The following is a 21,954-nucleotide window of genomic DNA, read 5'->3' on the forward strand; positions in this document are numbered from 1 at the left end:
TAACAGCGCTGCTAAAAGAGGGAGACAGCCGGCGTGATTGACAAGACTTGGAACCGAGAGGAATGAGATCAGAGAGAGAAAGACAGAGAGAGAGAGAGAGAGAGAATGCTGATTGAACGTCCTGCTGTTAAAAGTTCACTCGGTGAGAGAGTGACACAAATACACTAGGAGGAGGAAGGGTCTGGGAGGAGGAGGAGGAGGAGGAGGAGGAGGAGGAAGGGGAAAGGCAACATCAACACAGATGATTCCTTCCACAGTTCACAGAGTGCTGGGTGGGATAAAGAGGAAATCTAGCCCACCTCCCTCCCTCCCTCCCTCCCTCCCTCCCTCCCTCCCTCTTTCCCTCCCTCTTTCCCTCCCTCTTCTGTATTCCTGCTCCCTCCCCCTGACCAGTGGAGAAGAGGGAGATTAACCTGAGTGAGTGTGTGAGAGAGAGGAGTGTTTTAAAGCCGAGCAGAGCAGACACTCATAGCTGGCCAGCGCTGAGGGAGAATACTATATCGGAGCTCGAGAGCTGAACTTGCGTATGGGTTACTACTATCTCTCTCTCTCTCTCTCTCTCTCTCTCTCTCTCTCTCTCTCTCTCTCTCTCTCTCTCTCTCTCTCTCTCTCTCTCTCTCTCTCTCTCTCTCTCTCTCTCTCTCTCTCTCTCTCTCTCTCTGTCTCTGTCTCTGTCTCTGTCTCTGTCTCTGTCTCTCAGACACACACACACACTGTACACTCAGAAACTAAGTTACAATTACCTCACTGGTTTAATTCACAACAGCCTTGTCACATGCCTGGCTTCAACACAGATTGTGTCATTTTTCTACTGATTCACTTCACTTCTTTTAGAGTCTGTCATGTTTGAATAGTGTTTGCGTTTCGATAGACCTCAGTATTGTCATTCAGTGTGTCGTAGCAGGCTTATAAATGTGAGCTTTGACTTCGCAGGATAGAGGATACCCTGAGGGACCTCCTGGAGCGAATGGGACCTGAAAAGTTCAACTGCAGCTGACAAGACAGAATTCTCCCCAATCTCCATTCAAAGTGCATGTGTCTGGGACACTCAGACAGGAGGAGTAGTGTGGAGGGAGCAGCCCCAGAGAGAGCAGAGAAGACCCAGTGAGGAACATAGGGACTGGAGGCAGTAGAGCAGAGATGGACACAGGTCCTCTGACAGCCATGAGAGAGGGCTCTTCTCCGGAGGGCGAGACTGTGTGTGCCGCGCTCGCCCGCTACGAGGCCACACTGAGGGATGCTGTGCGTGAGATCCACGTGGATGTGAGCGCCTTCAAGCAGGGCGTGGAGCGACGTCTGGAGGGGGCGACGGCCCACACCAGCGAGGGCCCCCTAGGCCGGGCTGTGGCCCAGCTGCAGCAGGAGAACCGGCAGCTCCGGAGCCAGCTGGAGGCCCTTACACATCAGGTAGAGCTCCTCACTGGGTCAGTGTGCGACAGAGGCGCCCTGATGACTAACAACAACAACAACCAGCACCAGCCAGCCTCCATCCAGGCCCAGACACACAGCAGCAGCCAGGAGGGGGCGAGCCCCCAGTCCCCCTCCACCTCCCCCACCAGCCCTGCTGGTGGCCCCAGCATGGGAGCCCTGACCGGGTCAGCCTCGGGCTCGGCCTCCAGCCCAACCGCCGCCCGCTTCTCCAGCCGAGCTACCTTCGCTGTGTCCAGCAAGACTAATGTGAGTAGCCTTATACACTGAGGAGAATGGGTTGGGGTTATGGGGAACATAGAGGTACATTAGAGCAGTAGACTATGTCATGAACCTCCAGAACTCTAGAATGGGCTGATAATGGCAGCCATCTTGATCAGGGATAAATTAATGTGTTGTATTTAATTCTGTGGTGGTGACAGTATGTGGTTCTGAGAGACTGTCAAGACTGTGCAATGGTTCATCCAGTCTCCAGAGTGTGTTTATACTAAATCATGATATGGGGATTGAATAGACTTTCTTGGCTACTTCACTGGGATGATGTCAGAGCTTTGACAGCGGTGGGGAAACTCGTCATATTCAACTTAATATTTAGACACGCAAGCAGAGTAGATACCAGATGAAAGCAATCAGGATAATTTCCCATCGCTGAACATTTTGGTAGAAGTAATTGCTTATTCTAATGTCCGTCCAATCTCTGCAGTCTGAGAAAGAAGCTGTTCTTGTAGCACTAGATCTCTCTTTCCTGAGAGTGATAGATCATGGGAGGAGTCTCTCTCTCTTTCTCTCTCTCTCCCTTTTTCTCTCTCCCTCTGTGATGAATGGTTCTTTTTCTTTTGCACATATACTGCTATCATGCTGCTGACAACATGTTGCTCATGAATCTTCTCCCACTATTCTCTTTGTTGAGTGGCAACACAGCTTGCGCAACATTTTGAATCGTGTCCTTCAGTTTTACTAGTAACAAATATAAACACAGTACACTGTTTCTCACTTACCCCTATCGGGACTGTCATTGGGACATTTGACTAATATGTGAGGGACTGAAGACAAACAAGTGTACTTTGTTACAGTTGATGAAAGCTAATGCTGTCGTAGTTGGTCAGTTCTAAGGTACTGTACAGTTTGACACTTGTTGATGAGGTTTGGGTGGGAACTCAGTGATTGAGATGATTGTGGACTACAGGGGGAAAAAAAGAGGACTGAGCACGCCCCCATTCTCATCGACGGTGCTGTAGTGGAACAGGTTGAGAGCTTCAAGTTCCTTGGTGTCCACATCACCAACGACCTATCATGGTCCAAACACACCAAGACAGTCGTGAAGAGGGCACGACAAAGCCTATTCCCCCTCAGGAGACTGAAAAGATTTGGCATGGGTCTTCAGATGCTCAAAAAGTTATACAGCTGCACCATCGAGAGCATCCTGACTGGTTGCATCACCGCCTGGTATGGCAACTGCTCGCCCTCCGACCGCAAAGCACTACAGAGGGTAGTGCGTACGGCCCAGTACATCACTGGGGCCAAGCTTCCTGCCATCCAGGACCTCTATAACAGGCGGTGTCAGAGGAAGGCCCTCAAAATTGTCAAAGACTCCAGCCACCCTAGCATAGACTGTTCTCTCTGCTACCGCACGGCAAGCGGTACTGGAGCGCCAAGTCTAGGTCCAAAAGGCTTCTCAACAGCTTCTACCTCCAAGCCATAAGATTCCTGAACAGCTAATCATGGCTACCCGGACTATTTGCACTACCCCCCCACCCCATCTTTTAACGCTGCTGCTACTCTGTTACCTCCATATTACCTCAACTACCTCAACTAGCCGGTGCTCCCGCACATTGACTGCACCGGTACCCCCATGTATATAGCCTCCCTACTGTTATTTTATTTTACTTTACATTTACATTTTACATTTTTAGTCATTTAGCAGACGCTCTTATCCAGAGCGACTTACAGTTAGTGAATACATATTTTTTTATACTGGCCCCCTGTGGGAATCGAACCCACAACCCTGGCGTTGCAAACGCCATGCTCTATCAACTGAGCTACATCCCTGCCGGCCATTCCCTCCCCTACCCTGGACAACGCTGGGCCAATTGTGCGCCGCCCATGAGTCTCCCGGTCGCGGCCGGCAGCGACAGAGCCTGGATTCGAACCAGGATCTCTAGTGGCACAGTTAGCACTGCGATGCAGTGCCTTAGACCACTGCGCCACTCAGGAGACTTCTGCTCTTTTTTTCTCAACACTTTTTTGTTGTTGTTTTATTTTACTTTTTTATTAAAAAATAAATGCATTGTTGGTTAAGGGCTGTAAGTAAGCATTTCACGGTAATGTCTACACCTGTTGTATTCGGCGTGGCAAATACAATTTGATTTGGGAATGTTTTTGGTGATTTAAAAAAAAGTTTTTTGTTGTTGTTGTCATTTTAGCAGACGCTCTTATCCAGAGCAACTTACAGTTAGTGAGTGCATACATTTTCATACTGGCCCCCCGTGGGAATCGAACCCACAACCCTGGCGTTGCAAACGCCATGCTCTACCAACTGAAGTACACGGGACTCTTTATTTGATTCTGAGTTTTTCCTCTCAGCTCTGAGGTTCTTTGTTGTGTCTTGGTTGTAAACTCACAGCTGCTTTCTGTAGCAAACTAACCCTTGACACTCTGGCACGGATGTTGACTGTTAACTGTGACTGCTCACCCACAGCCATAGACACAACAAACACACACACATACACATGTGCACACACACACACACACACACATACACACTGATGTCATATGCCTCATCTTAACAAAGTATGTAGTAAAGCATCTGAGGATTCTTATCTATGTAAAATTTTTAGTTAGTATGAAACAGAGGTCCTTTGTTTCTCATAATAGATTGTTGGAGATCCCCTTTTTGTGGGTGGCCCAAACCTTTTTCTTCAAATTTCCAAACAACCAGACAGAGATTGGATCATAATACTGTAGAAAACTAATGTGAGTTCCTCGTCTATTGATCCAATGCAAATCTATTCATTGGTGTGCGTGTAAATCTATTCTAGTTAATATTTACATGTACCCAGAACTCAACAGGGAAACGCTATGCTTTTCAGATTTCCTCTACAGCCACATCAACACCTTTCAGCCTCAATGGCCCTGTCTACACTTGACACTTACATGCGATTTCTGCTATCAGAGTATGAAGATCGCATTGAAAAGACAGGTCTAGACGCAGAAAAGTCGCATTAAGGTCGGATTGTGTTCAGATCTCCCTAACCACCTCAGGAGGTGGTCACAGATGCATTGTGTGGGGAATTCTCCTCGGTCTGGACACAATCAGGCTGCTGAAAGCACATACAGTGGGCGACAACATCAGCTCTCCGCCCACAAGTCTCCAGAAAACGTGTGTTTTGGGAGTAAGAGGCACCTTTCTTCATTAAACATTGAAGGAAATACATTCCTAGCGTGTGAGGAACGTGTTTGCTGGCCTCATAAATGCTATCCAGCTAGCTTATTTAGAAAAACATTTTTTTGTTTGGCCAGAGTTATGCTAACATGTTTGCAATCCCTTTAGCTTTGCTAGTTAGCTTGCTGGCTAGTTTCATAGGTTAGCTGGCTAGTTAGCTTCAGTAGTTGGCTACTGCCATCAAGTTGCTGTTGTTGTGTTATCAGATTTAGCCTGTTCCACTGTTTGCAGAATGCATACTGCATTTGAATATAGTACGGGAAAAGGGAATCCGGACACAATGTGGACACGGTAGACACATTTAAATGTAGGTGTAGACGTGTTCGGAATTCCATGACCAGAACTCTATGATCAGAATACAAAAGCTGCATGAACTGTCAAGTCTAGACACGGCCAATGAGAGATAGAGAGAGACCGTACAGGATGTTGGCCTCGTAAAGTCCGATGGGGCTGTTTCAGCAGGTCTGAGGGAGGGAGCTGATTGCGCTCGGGACCTCCAGGCACATCTGAAGATGGTTTTGCAGCCCTGGAGTTAAGCGTCGCTTCACTGAGAGAGCACAGCAAATTAGGATATGTGCGGGCCTGCCCTGGGACTCCACTTTCACTATAGGGTTGGTTACTGTACATCTCCACCTGTGCTCGACTGTGCCCTGGACACCTGACACTGATGCAGATATGAGTCTCCCTCCCTCTCTTTCTCTCTCTTTTTACTCCCTCCCTCTCTCCCCGTCTCTCTCATGAGCAGAGCCTCTATGGAGCCCTCTGGTCCTAACTAGGCCCTGTTTTTATGCAGTCTTACGTGGCTGAGCACAATTCATCAGACGTTCCCCTCAGTCCCCTTGAGCACACACCAGGTCCCCCAGAGTCCGAGGAGGACAGGTAGTTGGTTTCACTAGGATTTTTGATACTCCTCTTCAGAGAGAGATGTGTTGAATCTATGAGCCTCAACCACTGTGCTGATCAGGGCTGCTGCTCTGACAATACTAGACAGGAATCCTCCTCCTCTTCCCTCCTCCCCTCCCCCTCCTCCTCCCTCGTCCTCCTCTTCGTCCTCCTCACCCAGGACCCAGTCATCCCTAGACTCCACACTCCTTCTCTGGGCTTCAGGAGTGAGTCAGGGCCCTCTCCTCCTCTCCTCCCTTCCTCCCTTCCTCACCTCCTCTTCACCTCTGCTCCCCTTGTAGCATGCGTCAGAATTCACTCAAGTACACTCACACACAGGCATGCTTTCGCAGACAGACCACACCTGTACACCTCGAACCGCACGTTCACTACATTCCTCAGCGTACTCCAGTTGAGGAGAGAGCGGCTGTTCCCTATTAGAAGATGAACTGGATAGATTCTACCCAGGTCACAATGTTATCTTTGACAGTTAGCGTAACTACATAACACAGGACCACAGTGTGAACCGTTAGGACCCGCACTGTCCTGCCCTGTCCCTGCCCTGGGCTGGGTTGTGTTCATGTGGGCTGTGTGTGCATGCCTGGGTGCATGCGTGTGTGTGTGTGTGTCTTCTCTCAGACTGAGGCATCTTCAGGGCATGTGAACCGACAGCAGGGGAGGGGAGGAAGGTTAAGACGTGTGAGACTTTATCAGTGGAAACTGCGTCAGAGCACGCTCACGCTGTCAACGTGAGCAAACACAGACGCACACCTTGCACGCACAAACAACCCCCACTGCGTCCTGCACTCAACACACCTCCAATGGTAGGATCCCATTACATACGCTACACACACACATACTGTCATACACGGAGAGGACTTCTAAAAGAGGAGCAGAGCACTCTTAGGTTCTACTATCAGGACCCGTAAAATCAGCTAAAAGCCAATCCTCCCTGTCACTGCTACACGTAAACTCACACACACACACACAATACACCACCATCATATACTCTCTCCACTCCCTACAATACAGGACCCCCACTCCCACTATTAACATTACTCAACCTCAGTCCTCTGCACTGTTGTTCAAACATGCAATTACTAACAGATTGCTTGGTTTACCTTGCAGTGCCATGGGTGCGTGTGTTCGCCACAGTCTAGTATAGTCTGATGGATAGATTGTATGAATGGGGGGAAAAAAGCACTAATCCTGCTCCAAACCAAATTACTATTTGTGATCATTGGCTCATGATGTGCACGTATGCACACAGGCTGCTAATGGGAGGACGGCTCATAATAATGGCTGGAACGGAGCATGTGGAATGGCATCAACCACATGGAAACCATGTGTTTGATGTATTTGATACCATTCCACTAATTCTGCTCCAGCCATTACCACGAGCCCATCCTCCCCAATTAAGGTGCCACCATTCCAGCTTCATGACTACCTGATGAAGCTGGTTGAGAGAATGCCAAGAGTGTGCAAAGATGTCATCAAGGCAAAGGGTGGCTATTTGAAGAATCTCAAAGATAATATATATTTTGATTTGTTTAACACTTTTTTGGTTACTACATGATTCCATATGTGTTATTTCATAGTTTCGATGTCTTCACTATTATTCTACAATGTATTCTACAACGGGGGCAGAGGGAACACTTATAGACGTGAGTAAACAGGGCCTCCGCAGTTTGCAGGGCCGTGGTGAGACCGGGCAGAGGAAGGAGGCGGCAGGACTTGGAAAAGCAGTCCACAACGACCAGGATGGTTGTGTTACCTTGGGAGAGGGGAAGATCAGTCAAAAAAATCAACACTTAGGTGAGACCATGGTCGTTGTGGAACTGGTAAATGTTGTAACTTACCCGATGGGAAGTGCCTAGGTGCCTTACTCTGGGCGCACACCGAGCAGGAGGAGACGTACACCCTCACGTCTTTAGCCAAGGTAGGCCACCAGTACTTTCCGGTCAGGCAGCGCACTGTACGACCGATACCTGGGTGACCAGAGGAGGGTGACGTGTGTGCCCAGAAGATCAGCCGATCACGGATAAGAGCAGGCACGTACCGCAGCCCAGCTGGACACTGAGGTGGAGATGGATCTGTGCGTAATGCCTGCTCTATATCTGCGTCCATCGCCCATACTACCGGCGCCACAATGGAGGAGGCCGGGAGTATGGGGGTGTTGTCTCTGGGCCTCTCCTCTGTGTCATACAGCCAGGACAGTGCGTCTGCCTTCACGTTCTTCGTACCCGGAATGTATGACAGTGTAAACTCAAACCGGGTGAAGAATAGGGCCCACCTGGCCTGGAGAGGATTCAGCCTCCTCGCTGCCCGGATGTACTCCAGGTTACGGTGGTCCGTCCAGACGAGGAAAGGGTGTTTCGCCCCTTCGAGCCAATGCCTCCACACGGTCAAAGCTCGGACAACAGCCAACAGCTCCCGATCACCAACGTCATAGTTCTGCTCCGCCGGACTGAGCTTCTTAGAGAATAAGGCATAGGGGCGGAGCTTGGGTGGCGTGCCAGAGCGTTGAGATAGGACAGTGCCTATCCCTACCTCAGAAGCATCCACCTCCACTATGAACGGTAGTGATGGATCGGGGTTGGCCAGTACCGGGGCTGAGGTGAACAGACCCCACAGTCTACTGAAGGCCAGGTCAGTCTCAGCAGACCAGCCCACCCTTCAACAGGGATGTAATGGGAGCTGTGAAGCCAAGGAAGCGCTGCACCTCCTTAACCGTGGTTGGAGTTGGCCAATTACGCACGGCTGAAATGCGATCTCCCTCCATCTCCACACCTGAGGTGGTAATGCGGTATCCGAGGAAGGAGACGGACTGCTGGAAAAACATACACTTCTCTGCCTTGGCGTAAAGGTAATTTTCCAACAGTTGGGCCAGCACTTTGCGAACCAGGGACACATGCTCGGCGTGCGTGGCGGAATACACCAGGATGTCATCGATGTAGACCACCACACCGCGACCAAGCATGTCCCGAAACACCTCGTTCACAAAGGACTGGAAGATGGATGGAGCATTCATCAAACCGTAGGGCATCACCAGGTATTCATAATGCCCCGTGGTTGTGCTGAATGCTGTCTTCCACTCATCCCCCTCCCGAAAACGCACCAGGTTGTATGCACTCCTGAGATCTAATTTGGTGAAGAAGCGCATCCCATGCATTGACTCAATCACTGAAGGAATGAGGAGGAGAGGATAGCTAAATCTTATCGTCTCCTTGTTCAGTGATCGATAATCAATGCACGGGCGCAGACCGCCGTCTTTCTTCTTCACAAAGAAGAAACTTGAGGAAGCGGGTGAAGTGGAGGGACGTATATACCCCTGGCCCAGGGACTCGGTGACGTATGTTTCCATGGCCTCCTTTTCAGCCTGCGACAGGGGGTACACATGACTCCTGGGAGGTACAGCGTCTACCCGAAGGTTTATCGCGCAATCCCCCGCCCAATGAGGTGGTAATTTTGTCGCCTGCGTCTTTGAAAACGCGTGCGCCAGATCGAGGGGAATGCGCATGGTGGAGGTACCGTCTGGACTTTCCACCATGGTTGCACCAACGGAAACACCTAGACACCTACCCTGACACTCTTGCAACCACCCCGTGAGAACCCTCTGTGGCCATGAGAAGGTGTGGTTGTGGAGTGCTAGCCAAGGGATACCTAATACATTACATTTTTACATTTTAGTCATTTAGCAGACACTCTTATCCAGAGCGATTTACAGTTAGTGAGTGCATACATTTTTCATACTGCCCCCCCGTGGGAATCGAACCCACAACCCTGGCATTGCAAGCGCAATGCTCTACCAACTGAGCTACAGGAGGCCCAATACCACAGCGAAAGCAGGAGACTCAATAATAGAAAAAGTAACCTGCTCACAATGAGTCTCCTGGGTGATCATGGTGACTGGTACAGTAACTTCCTTAACAAACCCGGACCCTAATGGTCGACTATCAAGTGCTCTGATGGGGAGTGGAATGGATAGGGGAACCAATGAAATGCCTTGACGGCGTGCAAATGCCCTGTCCATAATGTTCCCAGCTGCGCCTGAATCGACTAGCGCCTTACACTGGGAAACTACCAGGTGATCGGGAAAGGAGATAGATAAGGTACAGTGCGCCGCTAAGGGCTCTGAACAAGTTTGGGTGTTCGTTACCTGGGGTGATGCGTGAGTACACTGCCTACCGCCTCCAGACCCAAAGGAACGTTGACTGCGACGTGAGGTGGATTGCCCCTTCGTGCCACCAGAGTGGCACTGTCGCTGTCCTCCTGCGCTCTCTCGACCGGCGGCTCCCCCCAGCTCCATCTGCTCGGGGGCAGAGTCGTCCGGAGTGGGAACGGGCAGACCCTACCAGGACGTCCTCTGGCTGCTAGCAGATTGTCCAGCCGGATGGCCATGTCCACCAGTTGGGAGAACGATAGCATGGCATCACGGCAGGCTAGCTCCCGTCGGACGTCCTCCCTTAGGTGGCACCGGAAATGGTCGGTCAGGGCCCGCTCATTCCACCCAGACCCTGCTGCCAGCGTCCGGAACTCCAGCACGTAGTCCTGTGCGGTCCTCGTCCCCTGCCTCAGATGGACCAGTCGTTCGCCCGCCTCTCGACCCTCAGGCGGGTGATCGAAAATGGCCCAAAAGAGGCGAGCAAACTCCCCGTAGTCCTCGTTCCACACCGCGTTGGCCCACTCCAGGGCTCTCCCACAAAGGCAGGAAATGAGGACGGATACCTTCTCCCGCTCCAGTGGCGCCGGCCTGATGCTGGAGAAATACAACTCTAGTTGGAGCGGAAATCCCTTACATCGTGCTGCCGTCCCATCAAACGCCGGTGGCCGGGATATCTGGATCCCTCCAGGGGCTGGGGTGTAGGTGGTTGGATCAGGTTGACCAGCTGGTCTCGATAGATCGGGTCCTCTCTTCTCCAGGCGTTGTACCACCTGAAGAACCCGATCCATCGCTTCTCCCAAGCTGGCCAGCATCGAGGAATGCTCCTGGACCCTTGCCACAACTCCAGGCATGCGGTCTTCTCCTGCTGACTCCATTCAGCGGGTGAGTGATTCTGTGATGAGGTGTGAATGAAGGAGTCAGGTGCAGGAGGTAAAACACCGAAGTCCAGAGTTTATTCCGTTTACATAAATAAAACGCACCCAGCGTCAAAACAAAACTATCACAAGGGAAATATTCCACCTTGGCAATAACAAATGGAAGAGTAGCTCAACCGAGCTCCTCGCACTCACAATGAAACAATCACTCACAAAGACAAGGGGAACAGAGGGAACACTTACAGTGGGGAAAAAAAGTATTTAGTCAGCCACCAATTGTGCAAGTTCTCCCACTTAAAAAGATGAGAGAGGCCTGTAATTTTCATCATAGGTACACGTCAACTATGACAGACAAATTGAGGAAAAAAAATCCAGAAAATCACATTGTAGGATTTTTTATGAATTTATTTGCAAATTATGGTGGAAAATAAGTATTTGGTCACCTACAAACAAGCAAGATTTCTGGCTCTCACAGACCTGTAACTTCTTCTTTAAGAGGCTCCTCTGTCCTCCACTCGTTACCTGTATTAATGGCACCTGTTTGAACTTGTTATCAGTATAAAAGACACCTGTCCACAACCTCAAACAGTCACACTCCAAACTCCACTATGGCCAAGACCAAAGAGCTGTCAAAGGACACCAGAAACAAAATTGTAGACCTGCACCAGGCTGGGAAGACTGAATCTGCAATAGGTAAGCAGCTTGGTTTGAAGAAATCAACTGTGGGAGCAATTATTAGGAAATGGAAGACATACAAGACCACTGATAAACTCCCTTGATCTGGGGCTCCACGCAAGATCTCACCCCGTGGGGTCAAAATGATCACAAGAACGGTGAGCAAAAATCCCAGAACCACACGGGGGGACCTAGTGAATGACCTGCAGAGAGCTGGGACCAAAGTAACAAAGCCTTCAATCAGTAACACACTACGCCGCCAGGGACTCAAATCCTGCAGTGCCAGACGTGTCCCCCTGCTTAAGCCAGTACATGTCCAGGCCCGTCTGAAGTTTGCTAGAGTGCATTTGGATGATCCAGAAGAGGATTGGGAGAATGTCATATGGTCAGATGAAACCAAAATAGAACTTTTGGTAAAAACTCAACTCGTCGTGTTTGGAGGACAAAGAATGCTGAGTTGCATCCAAAGAACACCATGCCTACTGTGAAGCATGGGGGTGGAAACATCATGCTTTGGGGCTGTTTTTCTGCAAAGGGACCAGGGCGACTGATCCGTGTAAAGGAAAGAATGAATGGGGCCATGTATCGTGAGATTTTGAGTGAAAACCTCCTTCCATCAGCAAGGGCATTGAAGATGAAACGTGGCTGGGTCTTTCAGCATGACAATGATCCCAAACACACCGCCCGGGCAACGAAGGAGTGGCTTCGTAAGAAGCATTTCAAGGTCCTGGAGTGGCCTAGCCAGTCTCCAGATCTCAACCCCATAGAAAATCTTTGGAGGGAGTTGAAAGTCCGTGTTGCCAAGCAACAGCCCCAAAACATCACTGCTCTAGAGGAGATCTGCATGGAGGAATGGGCCAAAATACCAGCAACAGTGTGTGAAAACCTTGTGAAGACTTTTGACCTGTGTCATTGCCAACAAAGGGTATATAACAAAGTATTGAGAAACTTTTGTTATTGACCAAATACTTATTTCCCACCATAATTTGCAAATAAATTCATTAAAAATCCTACAATGTGATTTTCTGGAAAGAAAATTCTCATTTTGTCTGTCATAGTTGACGTGTACCTATGATGAAAATTACAGGTCTCTCTCATCTTTTTAAGTGGGAGAACTTGCACAATTGGTGGCTGACTAAATACTTTTTTCCCCCACTGTATACATATACTAATTAGGGGAATGAGCACCAGGTGTGTGTGATTGACAAGACAGGACATGACAAGTGGGGTGATGAGAATGGGATCGGCAGTAGCTAGTAAGCCAGTGACGACGAACGCCGAAACCTGCCCAAACAAGGAGGGGAGGCAGCCTCGGCGGAAGTCGTGACACTCAGGGAGGGAGGGAGAAATAGTGTTTGTTTTATTATTATTGTATTTATTTATACATTAAAACATTTTCAAACAGACAGACAATAACAGCAAACGTATAGTACGAATTAGTGTTTGTATTAGACTTGTGTGCACTGGTTTGACTCAATGTTTTTCATGCAGCCATACTGTATGGACTAGAGAGGGTGTGCTGTTTTTGGTGAGCGTCAGATCGGAGCATGTGTCCTAGCACCTGTAACTTAGCTGATTGAATCATCAAACAGTCATATCATATCACCAGGTTGTATTGATTTGTTTTGGTGTTGGGAGGCTGGGATACCGATGTCTTCCGCAGCTTGTGCCTTGTAACCCGAGAGCAGACTACTAAAGCTCTTAGATCTTGGAGATGTCGAAGTTCTTGGGTGCCAACTGCTGTGCTGTCCTGGGGAGTCGGTGAGTCGGTCCCATCTCCCTTCCCTCCCCGTCCCCTTACGCACTCTCAATCTTACATGGACTTCCGCATCACAAACACACACACACACATCCTACATGTCTTTCTGCAGCACACACGCACAATCTTACATTGCCGCATGCGGCACACAATCAATGGTACATTGTCTTCCGTGACATCCAGCCCCTGACCGGAACATAAGGTTATCTTATCTGTACGTCAGTGACATTGGGGTATATCTACTCTTAACCTTTGACAGCATTTTATGGACCCTGCCTTGTGACTGAAACCCTGGAAAATCCCAGTAACAGAGGAGAGCTACTGAAGCAGGTTTATAGGGGGATTAAAGGAGGGAGGCTCGCTGACGCACTTGAGAAGGGAATGCGTGCCCAGTTAGCTTAATACAAGGGCCTGTGTGTGAGTGTGTGAGTGTGTGAGTGCGTGCGCGCGTGTGTGTGCGTGCTCGGCCAAACAGCCTCGCTCCCACACACACCCATCAGATAAGGCAGGGGCCCCTGTAGTCAGGTGATGTAAAGAAAGTGTACAAAGGGCCCCCTCCGTTTCTGTAGGACCAAGGCACCGGCCTGGGTCTCCCTGCGAAATTGCAGGCTTTGTGGGTCTTTTGAAGAACAGGTGGTTTTGTGTGTCTCTCCCTCCATGAGGATTTCCCTGTTCTACAAGGAAATGACAGAGAAAATACCCATTTTATAGGCCTGTGATGAGAGGCCCACTATAACTGTACTGTCTGCTTGCTCTCAGGGCTCAGGGCTCTGAACAGCTCTGATGGCTGTGTGTGTGTGTGTGTGTGTGTGTGTGTGTGTGTGTGTGTGTGTGTGTGTGTGTGTGTGTGTGCAGTTATGTGTGTTGTGCTTGTGTGTGTTGGTTTTGTTAATTTGAAGGCGGTGCAGAGTTCGTTAAATATGTGATAATGTACTGTACACACCTGGATGAGTAATGCACCTTTTAGTCACAATATATTTCTATCCCTCTAATTGTCTTATTAAATTATCATGACGGTACATTGAAAGCATGTGTTTGCATGCTGTTTACCATAGTCTACAATAGCATTGTTTATACATAGATATTTCCTTCTATTTTGTTTGTTTGTGTGTTTGGTGTGGAAATGGTAACTGAGACAGCTGTGTTGTGAAGCATTCATAGAACAACGTCCTGTGTTGGAAAGCATTTGTATGTGATCAATGGAAAATGTGAATATTCCTATTAATGAGGCTTATTGTATGGCAGGGTGTTGTTGTCCATAAGAGCTGGCTATCTTTGTTTCTGTGCCCAACACTGTGCCCAAAATCCTGAGTGACACATACTGTCATACCCCCACCCCACTCAACTCCCCAGCCCAGTGTTCTCACAACATGCCCCCATTGTCAAATGTCATCCCATGAGTCAGTGTAGCAGACTGAGGGCTTTTCCACATTTTCTACTTCATTTCACGATTTCCTCTAAATATTTTATAGTTCCCCACTGATAATTCGATGACGCACTCTCAGGGACCGGGGGATTTGTCGTTCCAGGAAGGCGGAGAGAGGGGCTTTTGTGTGCTCCTGCCTGTGTTGTGTGGAGAATTGGTGCATGTGCGTGAGAGTGTGTGGGTGCGTGTGCGTGATAGTGTGTGGGTGCTTGTGCGTGCGTGAGAGTGTGTGGGTGCGTGTGTGGGTGTTGCTCTGTGGGGTGTGCCTTGATTCCTGGTCATCCTCTTAAATATAGCATTGTATCTGGGCAGCTGATGACAGCAGAGCTGACTGCACACACTAGGTTGAGCTCCACACTGTTTTAGCGTTTGAGATGCACAAAGACAAAAGATACATGATTTGAAAAGTGCCTTCCTTTTGTCGTCCATAAAGTTCAGCTGCATTAACTTTGGTCCGAGATCAGATTCAACCGAGGATACCCTCTACGTTCGATCGTTATTACCCGAAAAGATTTGCCTACTTTTATCTTCAGGCCCAGAGCACCACAGTCTCACACACGTGCCTGGTGGCCCATTCGGACAGGAGGAGAAGCGTGACTTAGTACAGAAAGTTTCCATAACTGGGACACACCAAGCCAGGAGGAGCTTTGGGTTTCAGCCAGAGCATCAGGGTTGATCGGGGCTCAGGGGCTTCCATGGTTGAGGCGGGGAAATCTGTCTCCCCAAATCACCTTCTCCCAGTGGGACAGCCAGCTGTTCCCAGCTCCCTGCTCCCCTCAGCCCTCCTAATGCAGTAACACACATACACACACACACACACACACACACACAACCCAGCAACAGCAGCATTCCTCTCTGCTGAGGTCACCTGGCTCCTCTCTCCCCTACAGCTCAATTATTGACTTTATTTTCACTGGGAAGAATGTACCCTTTCTTTGATAATAACTGTATATAATAACTTGCATTGTATGTGTGTGTGCGCATGTGTGTGTGTGCGTGCTTGCATGCACACGTACGTGTGTGAGTATGTGTGAGAGAGAAAAAGAGCAAGAAAGAGCAAGAAAGAAACATGACACATCCTCCACAGACAAATCACACAGCCCTCAGTCACTTCCTGGTTGTCTTTCTGAAAGGCTCCTCTGTGGATTGGCTGGTTAGTCAGGCACACAGTGTACTGAGTGCCAGTCACTTACTAATGAAAGTAATAGATGTAACGTTGGGGAAGGATTTAATTCGATAAAAATGGCTTGCTCTGATGATGTCACAGATAACATGCATATTTTGTAATCCAAAGGTTATTCACATGTTTAAAGGGCCTGTCATCAAAATATTGTTGTTAAGATACTGTGACACCGGAGTACTGTGGGGGGTGTTCATGTGATTCTCTCTCTGTGTCCTGTAGAGTATTGAACGTGAGGAGCCAATAGAGGTGGATCCAGCCCCTGTATCCCCTGGACTGGAGAATGGACACTCTACTGACCCAGGTAATGGCTGTTCTAATCTACCATCTCAGCTACAGTAGAAATACAGCCATACTTGCCATCCATGTACTGTATGAGGGGATTTATTTTCTCAATGCTTGTCCAATCAGAAAACTCAACAGTGTCACATGGAAAGAGCTCACCAGCCAATAACAATGTCCCGTATGAAAACACGGACCCTGTTGCCATGCGGATGCCACACCTACCCATCACCGCCACAACCAAAACGGCTGACCCCTCAGTTATGAAGAGTGAATCTCCCACCAGTCCTGTACGCTCTCAGCCCTCGTCTGTATCAGAGCCTACTGACAACAACCAGCCTCAAGCCATCCCAGAATTCCCCATTCAACCAGGTATGAGAGACCAGACATCAGCTAAAAGCTGTCCAGACCAAATATTTGAACTCTCGACTTCTATATCCTTCTATGGTTCTTCTGCTCCATAAGCCATAATATCCTTTGTTACACTTTGTATTTTATGTTGTTCAGTGTCTTCTATGAAGACATGGACCCCCAGTCTCAGCCGAGGTCTGGGCTCTCCTCGACTGTCAGGTAAGAGGGATCTATCAAGTCAGGCTTGTTACTAGAACTGGAACTAACTAGACTCACACAATGTTTTATTCCCACAGTTTCCTTATATGTTCTTTGATTTGTCATTTGCAGAAAAGTCCTCGTCTGCTCCCCTGAAGTCAGTGACTTACTCTGGCCTCATCCAACACAACACGGACAGGTGAGTGAACTATTCTTTACTCAGTCCTAGAGAATTGAGATAGTCCATGCTTTAACCCACATGCGATAACCCATTTGCCATTTGGAATGGCCTCATTGTGGCCCAAGTTGATGTATGACACTCCTCCGTTCTCCGACCTGCAGGGTGGAAGATGCGGGCGGGGACATGTCCTTTGGGAGGGGAGTGGAGCGGAGGCGGGAGCTGGTGAGGTCACAGACGTTGCCGCGCAACCTTGGAGCTCAGGCCCGCCGGTCCATATTTGAAAGGCTGGATTCTGAAGCCAGCAGGTACCACCCTCTCTCCTCCCACCATCTCTCTTTCTATCCCATCCATCCATCCCTAAACTGATAGGTTCTCTCCTTTCCCTCATATTATCCCTCCTTTCTTCTGGGTAATTCTTAACTCATACTTCGGCTGCGTCCCAATTCTCTACCCTTGCACACACTCTCTCATGGATTTAACAATGGTAGAAGAACACCACCCAACGACGGGGAGTGTGCAAGTGTACACTTCGGGAGAAAGGCAGAGAATGGGGACATGACCTCTGTCATGTTTTCTGGCTCATCTTGTTGACCCCTGTCCCCGCTCCTCTCAGTAGACCCAAGCCCATGGACTCCAAGCCCAAACTGAAGCGTTCTCAGAGCTTTGGTGTGTCCAGTGCCAGCAGCATCAAGCAGATTCTTCTGGAGTGGTGCCGCTCCAAAACCATAGGATACCAGGTGAGATTGTGGTGACAGAACACAGCTACACACCGGAACAGAGACCTGGGCCGTATTCACAAAGCACCTCAGAGTAGAGGCTGATCTAGGATCAGGTCCCCCATTATGAATACAGCCCCATAGCAGCCAGTAACAAAGATGATGAATATGGAACTGTCATCTGGTCACCTGAAATCCACAACACAGGAGCAGTCTTAATGTCTTTAATGTGTTAATGAGAAGCACATTGCCATGGTTATGCTGCATACTGAACTAAGCGTATTATTGTAGTATATTGAACGTTGTGTGTGTGTGTGTGTGTGTGTGTGTGTGTGTGTGTGTGTGTGTGTGTGTGTATGTGTCTGTGTGTGAACATGCATATCCGTGTCTGTGCGTGAGTGTTTTGAGTTACGGCTCAGTGCTAGGGTCGTTGGCTTCACTCTGTCATTCACTCTGCAGCAGCAGCTGTGCCAGTCTGTCCATGTGGCTCTGGTTAAACAGAGAGCTGTCACGGCCAAGGCCGGCCTCGCAGAGCAAACAGCACCGGCTGCTTCCCGCAGGCAGCTCCTCCTCACACTCAAATTAGAGACCTGACTGGCGCTCGACAAACATGACAAGTTGTATTTTCCCACTGACACGCTGAGGCTTTTATAGGCTAGGCTAGGCTAAGGACACAAAAACCGTGAAATTACACAGTTCTGAAAGCATGTCCAATTGGAGAGAGAGAGGGACGCAGGGAGAGGAATTGAGGATAAAAAACCATTCAGCATTCCTCCTCTGGGAGAGGACATTTCATGACGTTAGAATAGGTAGCCAATCATTTTTATTGGCATTTTTCGTATGTCTGATTTATTCTTAAGTCTCTTTTACAGTGTCTCCGTATTCCCTCACTAAACACATGTGGAAATACACCACACAGACTCAGACATGTACAGTCCAGACACACACGCGCACACGCACACACAACCACACACTCCTAACTCTGTCTCTCTGACCCCAGAACATAGACATCCAGAACTTCTCGTCCAGTTGGAGTGATGGCATGGCCTTCTGTGCCCTGGTCCATTCCTTCTTCCCCACTGAGTATGACTACAACGTGCTGACGCCTGCTGACCGCAAACACAACTTTGAGCTGGCCTTCGGAACAGCAGAGTAAGTGACTTTTACATTGTAATAAGCGTTATCTATATGTCCTGTATAGTATTTCTGAGCATTATACACACACCCATGCTCTTCTGTCTTGAATCATGTTGGAATGATTCATCCATTCATTATGTAGAAACATTGTAAGATCATCTCAGTTGTACAATGTTTTATGTATCGGCCTATTCATGTGCATTTCCAGTGTCGCTCTCCTCTTGGTTTGGTTAAGCAAAGAACACTACTATGCTGTGCTTGTTATAATGGCGAACCCAAGTTACCTGCGTAAATACATTTAGAGTCACAGTGTCCCTGGCCACCATACAAATAGAAATAACATGAATGGAATCACTTTCAGATTCCATTAATAGCGTTGATACATAAACGATTGTACCACTGAGATGATCTTACAATGTTTCTGTTGCATCTTGGTAAAGAGTGTCTGTAGCCCGCACGTTAAGCCAGCAAGGCAGCCGCTACCAGAGAATACCCTCTCCTCTCCCCACACTAACCTCCTCTTCTCTTCTCTTCCCTCTGCTCTGCTTCCTCCAGCCTGACCTCACTACTAACAACACCACTGCTGCAACACAGCCTCTCATGATCCTCCTGACACATGGATACATACAGTACACAGAAAAAACATTGATCAAAATCATGTGTGCATCTAACCATATGCAGAGATAGTTCTAACACATGAGCTTCTGTACAATACCACAAATTAGTCCACATTGTTCCATGTGATCTATTAGCCTGGTCCCAGGTCTGTTTGTGCTGTCTTGCCAACAACACCGAATGACCATAGATATGAGTTGGGAAAACAGGCTAATGATATATCAGCCCCGTTAACTAAGGAATGACATAGATAGTCCTAGACTCCTCCTGACTTGTGCTGTGCCCTCTGTCTGATACAGGGAGAAGGCGGGCTGTGACCGGCTCATCGAGGTGGAGGACATGATGGTGATGGGGCGCAAGCCGGACCCCATGTGTGTCTTTACCTACGTCCAGTCCATGTACAACCACCTGCGCAAGTTTGAGTGATGAACGATGACCTGGCAGCTACTTGACGACATCACTACCCCACCACCACTACCACCACTCTCTTGCCTACAGGGACAGCAGCAATGCACACTGAAAGACTACACTTCCCCCTGCTGGAATGGACAGAGTATTACAAGTATTTCTCAAGTTTGAGAGATGTTTCACTCTGCAATGTTGAGTACTCACAGCTATTCACAAATAAAAAAAAGCTATATTATCCCTGTTTGTGTATGAGTGGCTGGGTGTTTATTCCCTGAAAGTCTGTGCTACGTTTCAGAGAAAGGAAGGATCTTTCTCCATTTTTGATGTTGACCGACCATGTTTAAGGCTTATATTGGCACAGTTGCTGTTTGAGAGAATGGGACAGGTTGCGGAATCAACTCTTTGCTGGGGAGAAAACCTAGTCCCTTTGAAGAAGCTGCAAGAGGACTTGAACAGTAGGCCTATAACACTGGACCAAGGACAAAGGACTGAGGATCCAGAGGATTGACACTGTGGATCAGTCTAAATAGGATGTTATCATCATTTGGTTCCTTCTAGAGTTGTATTTGTTCAGGCATCATTTACTTTATTGTCCTACTGTGGTTTCTCAGACCCGAATGTGTCCACAAAAGGCCTTGCATTGCAGCACAATAGAAAAGCTATACCAAAGTGTGCCTTAACATCAGCCAAACAGAGGAACCCAAGTACACTCACTATAAAGTTGAAAGGTTTGCTATTTAAGGAGCTAGAACTGCGAAGATGAACTGCACATATGTACCCACTACATGCAAAGGTAAAACGGTCTATGTTCTTATAGTGTTATTGTTATGGTTGTGATTTTATTTGATTTTCATAGACAAAAAAAGAGACAATAATAAATCCTAAATAAATTGTCACTTGTTTCACACATACCTTTGTTTTTTTATGTCATCATTTTATAGTAGGGCTGTCAGCTAATTAATTAACTTGAGTTAACTTTTTGTAATATTAGTGCACTAAGAAAATAATAAGTCTGAAAACATCCAAAATACATAATCTATACAGGTTAAAGAAAGTGTGCTTCATCAATTTACCTGATTTTTCTTACCATTACTTTGGACAAAATCAAAACCTTAATATATTCTTCACACTGGGCACAGAAGTAAATTCAACATGTAGTTTTGATTTACATTTGGTTGAGTTGTCAACTAATATGAATTCAATGTGTCTATTACTTGAACTCAGTGAAGCATTTTTTGGGGTTACATTTTCTGAGGCTGGTAACTAATAAACGTATGCTCTGCAGCAGAGGTACCTCTGGGTCTTCCATTCCTGTGGCGGTACTCATGAGAGCCAGTTTCATCATAGCCCTTGATGGTTTTTGCGACTGCACTTGAAGAAACTTTCAAAGTTCTTGAAATGTTCCGTATTGACTGACATTCATGTCTTAAAGTAATGATAGACTGTCGTTTCTCTTTGCTTATTTGAGCTGTTCTTGCCATAATATGGACTTGGTCTTTTACCAAATAGGGCTATACATTTTACATTTCAGTAATTCTTATCCAGAGCAACTTACAATTAGTGAGTGCATACATTATTTTTCGTTTTTCATACCCCCCGTGGGAATCAAACCCACAACCCTGGCATTGCAAACACCGTGCTCTAACAACTGACCTACATCCCTGCCGGCCATTCCCTCCCCCTACCCTGGGCCAATTGTGCGCCGCCCCATGGGTCTCCCGGTCGCGGCCGGCTACGACAAAGCCTGGATTCGAACCAGGATCTCTAGTGGCACAGCTAGCACTGCCTTAGACCACTGCACCACTCGGGAGGCTATCTTCTGTATACCACCCCTACCTTGTCACAACACAACTGATTGGCTCAAATGCACTAAGGAGGAAATAAATTCCACAAATTAACTTTTAAGAAGGCACACCTGTTAATCATGAAGCTGGTTGAGAGAGAATGCCAAGTGTGTGTAAAGCTGTCATCAAGGCAAAAGGTGGCTATTTGAAGAATCTCAAATATAAACTATATTTTGATTTGTTTAACACTTCTTCGGTTACTCCTGAGTGGCGCAGTGGTCTAAGGCACTGCATCGCAGTGCTAACTGTGCCACTAGAGATCCTGGTTCGAATCCAGGCTCTGTCGCAGCCGGCCGCGACCGGGAGACTCATGGGCGGCGCACAATTGGCCCAGCGTCGTCCAGGGTAGGGGAGGGAATGGCCGGCAGGGATGTAGCTGTTGATAGAGCA

The 21,954-nt window shown here is 48.1% G+C and overlaps 1 protein-coding gene across 2 annotated transcripts; it reads left to right on the forward strand.

Moving 5' to 3' along the window:
* Nucleotides 1-356: 356 nt before the first annotated feature.
* LOC121567457 (smoothelin-like protein 2) lies at nt 357-20,631 on the forward strand. Of its 2 annotated transcripts, none has more exons than XM_041877504.1 (10): nt 357-524; nt 934-1,677; nt 16,055-16,136; nt 16,244-16,486; nt 16,622-16,684; nt 16,796-16,862; nt 17,006-17,149; nt 17,461-17,581; nt 18,561-18,712; nt 19,612-20,631. In XM_041877504.1, the coding sequence occupies exons 2-10, from the start codon at nt 1,141-1,143 to the stop codon at nt 19,736-19,738; spliced, it is 1,536 nt and encodes a 511-aa protein (XP_041733438.1). In that variant the 5' UTR covers nt 357-524; nt 934-1,140; the 3' UTR covers nt 19,739-20,631. The 2 variants fall into 2 exon arrangements, with proteins under 2 accessions (XP_041733438.1, XP_041733437.1); XM_041877503.1 differs by having other exon boundaries at nt 360-524; nt 17,458-17,581.
* The last annotated feature ends 1,323 nt before the right edge of the window (nt 20,632-21,954 follow it).

Source organism: Coregonus clupeaformis, chromosome 6 (assembly GCF_020615455.1).
Source record: "Coregonus clupeaformis isolate EN_2021a chromosome 6, ASM2061545v1, whole genome shotgun sequence".
NCBI lineage: Eukaryota > Metazoa > Chordata > Actinopteri > Salmoniformes > Salmonidae > Coregonus > Coregonus clupeaformis.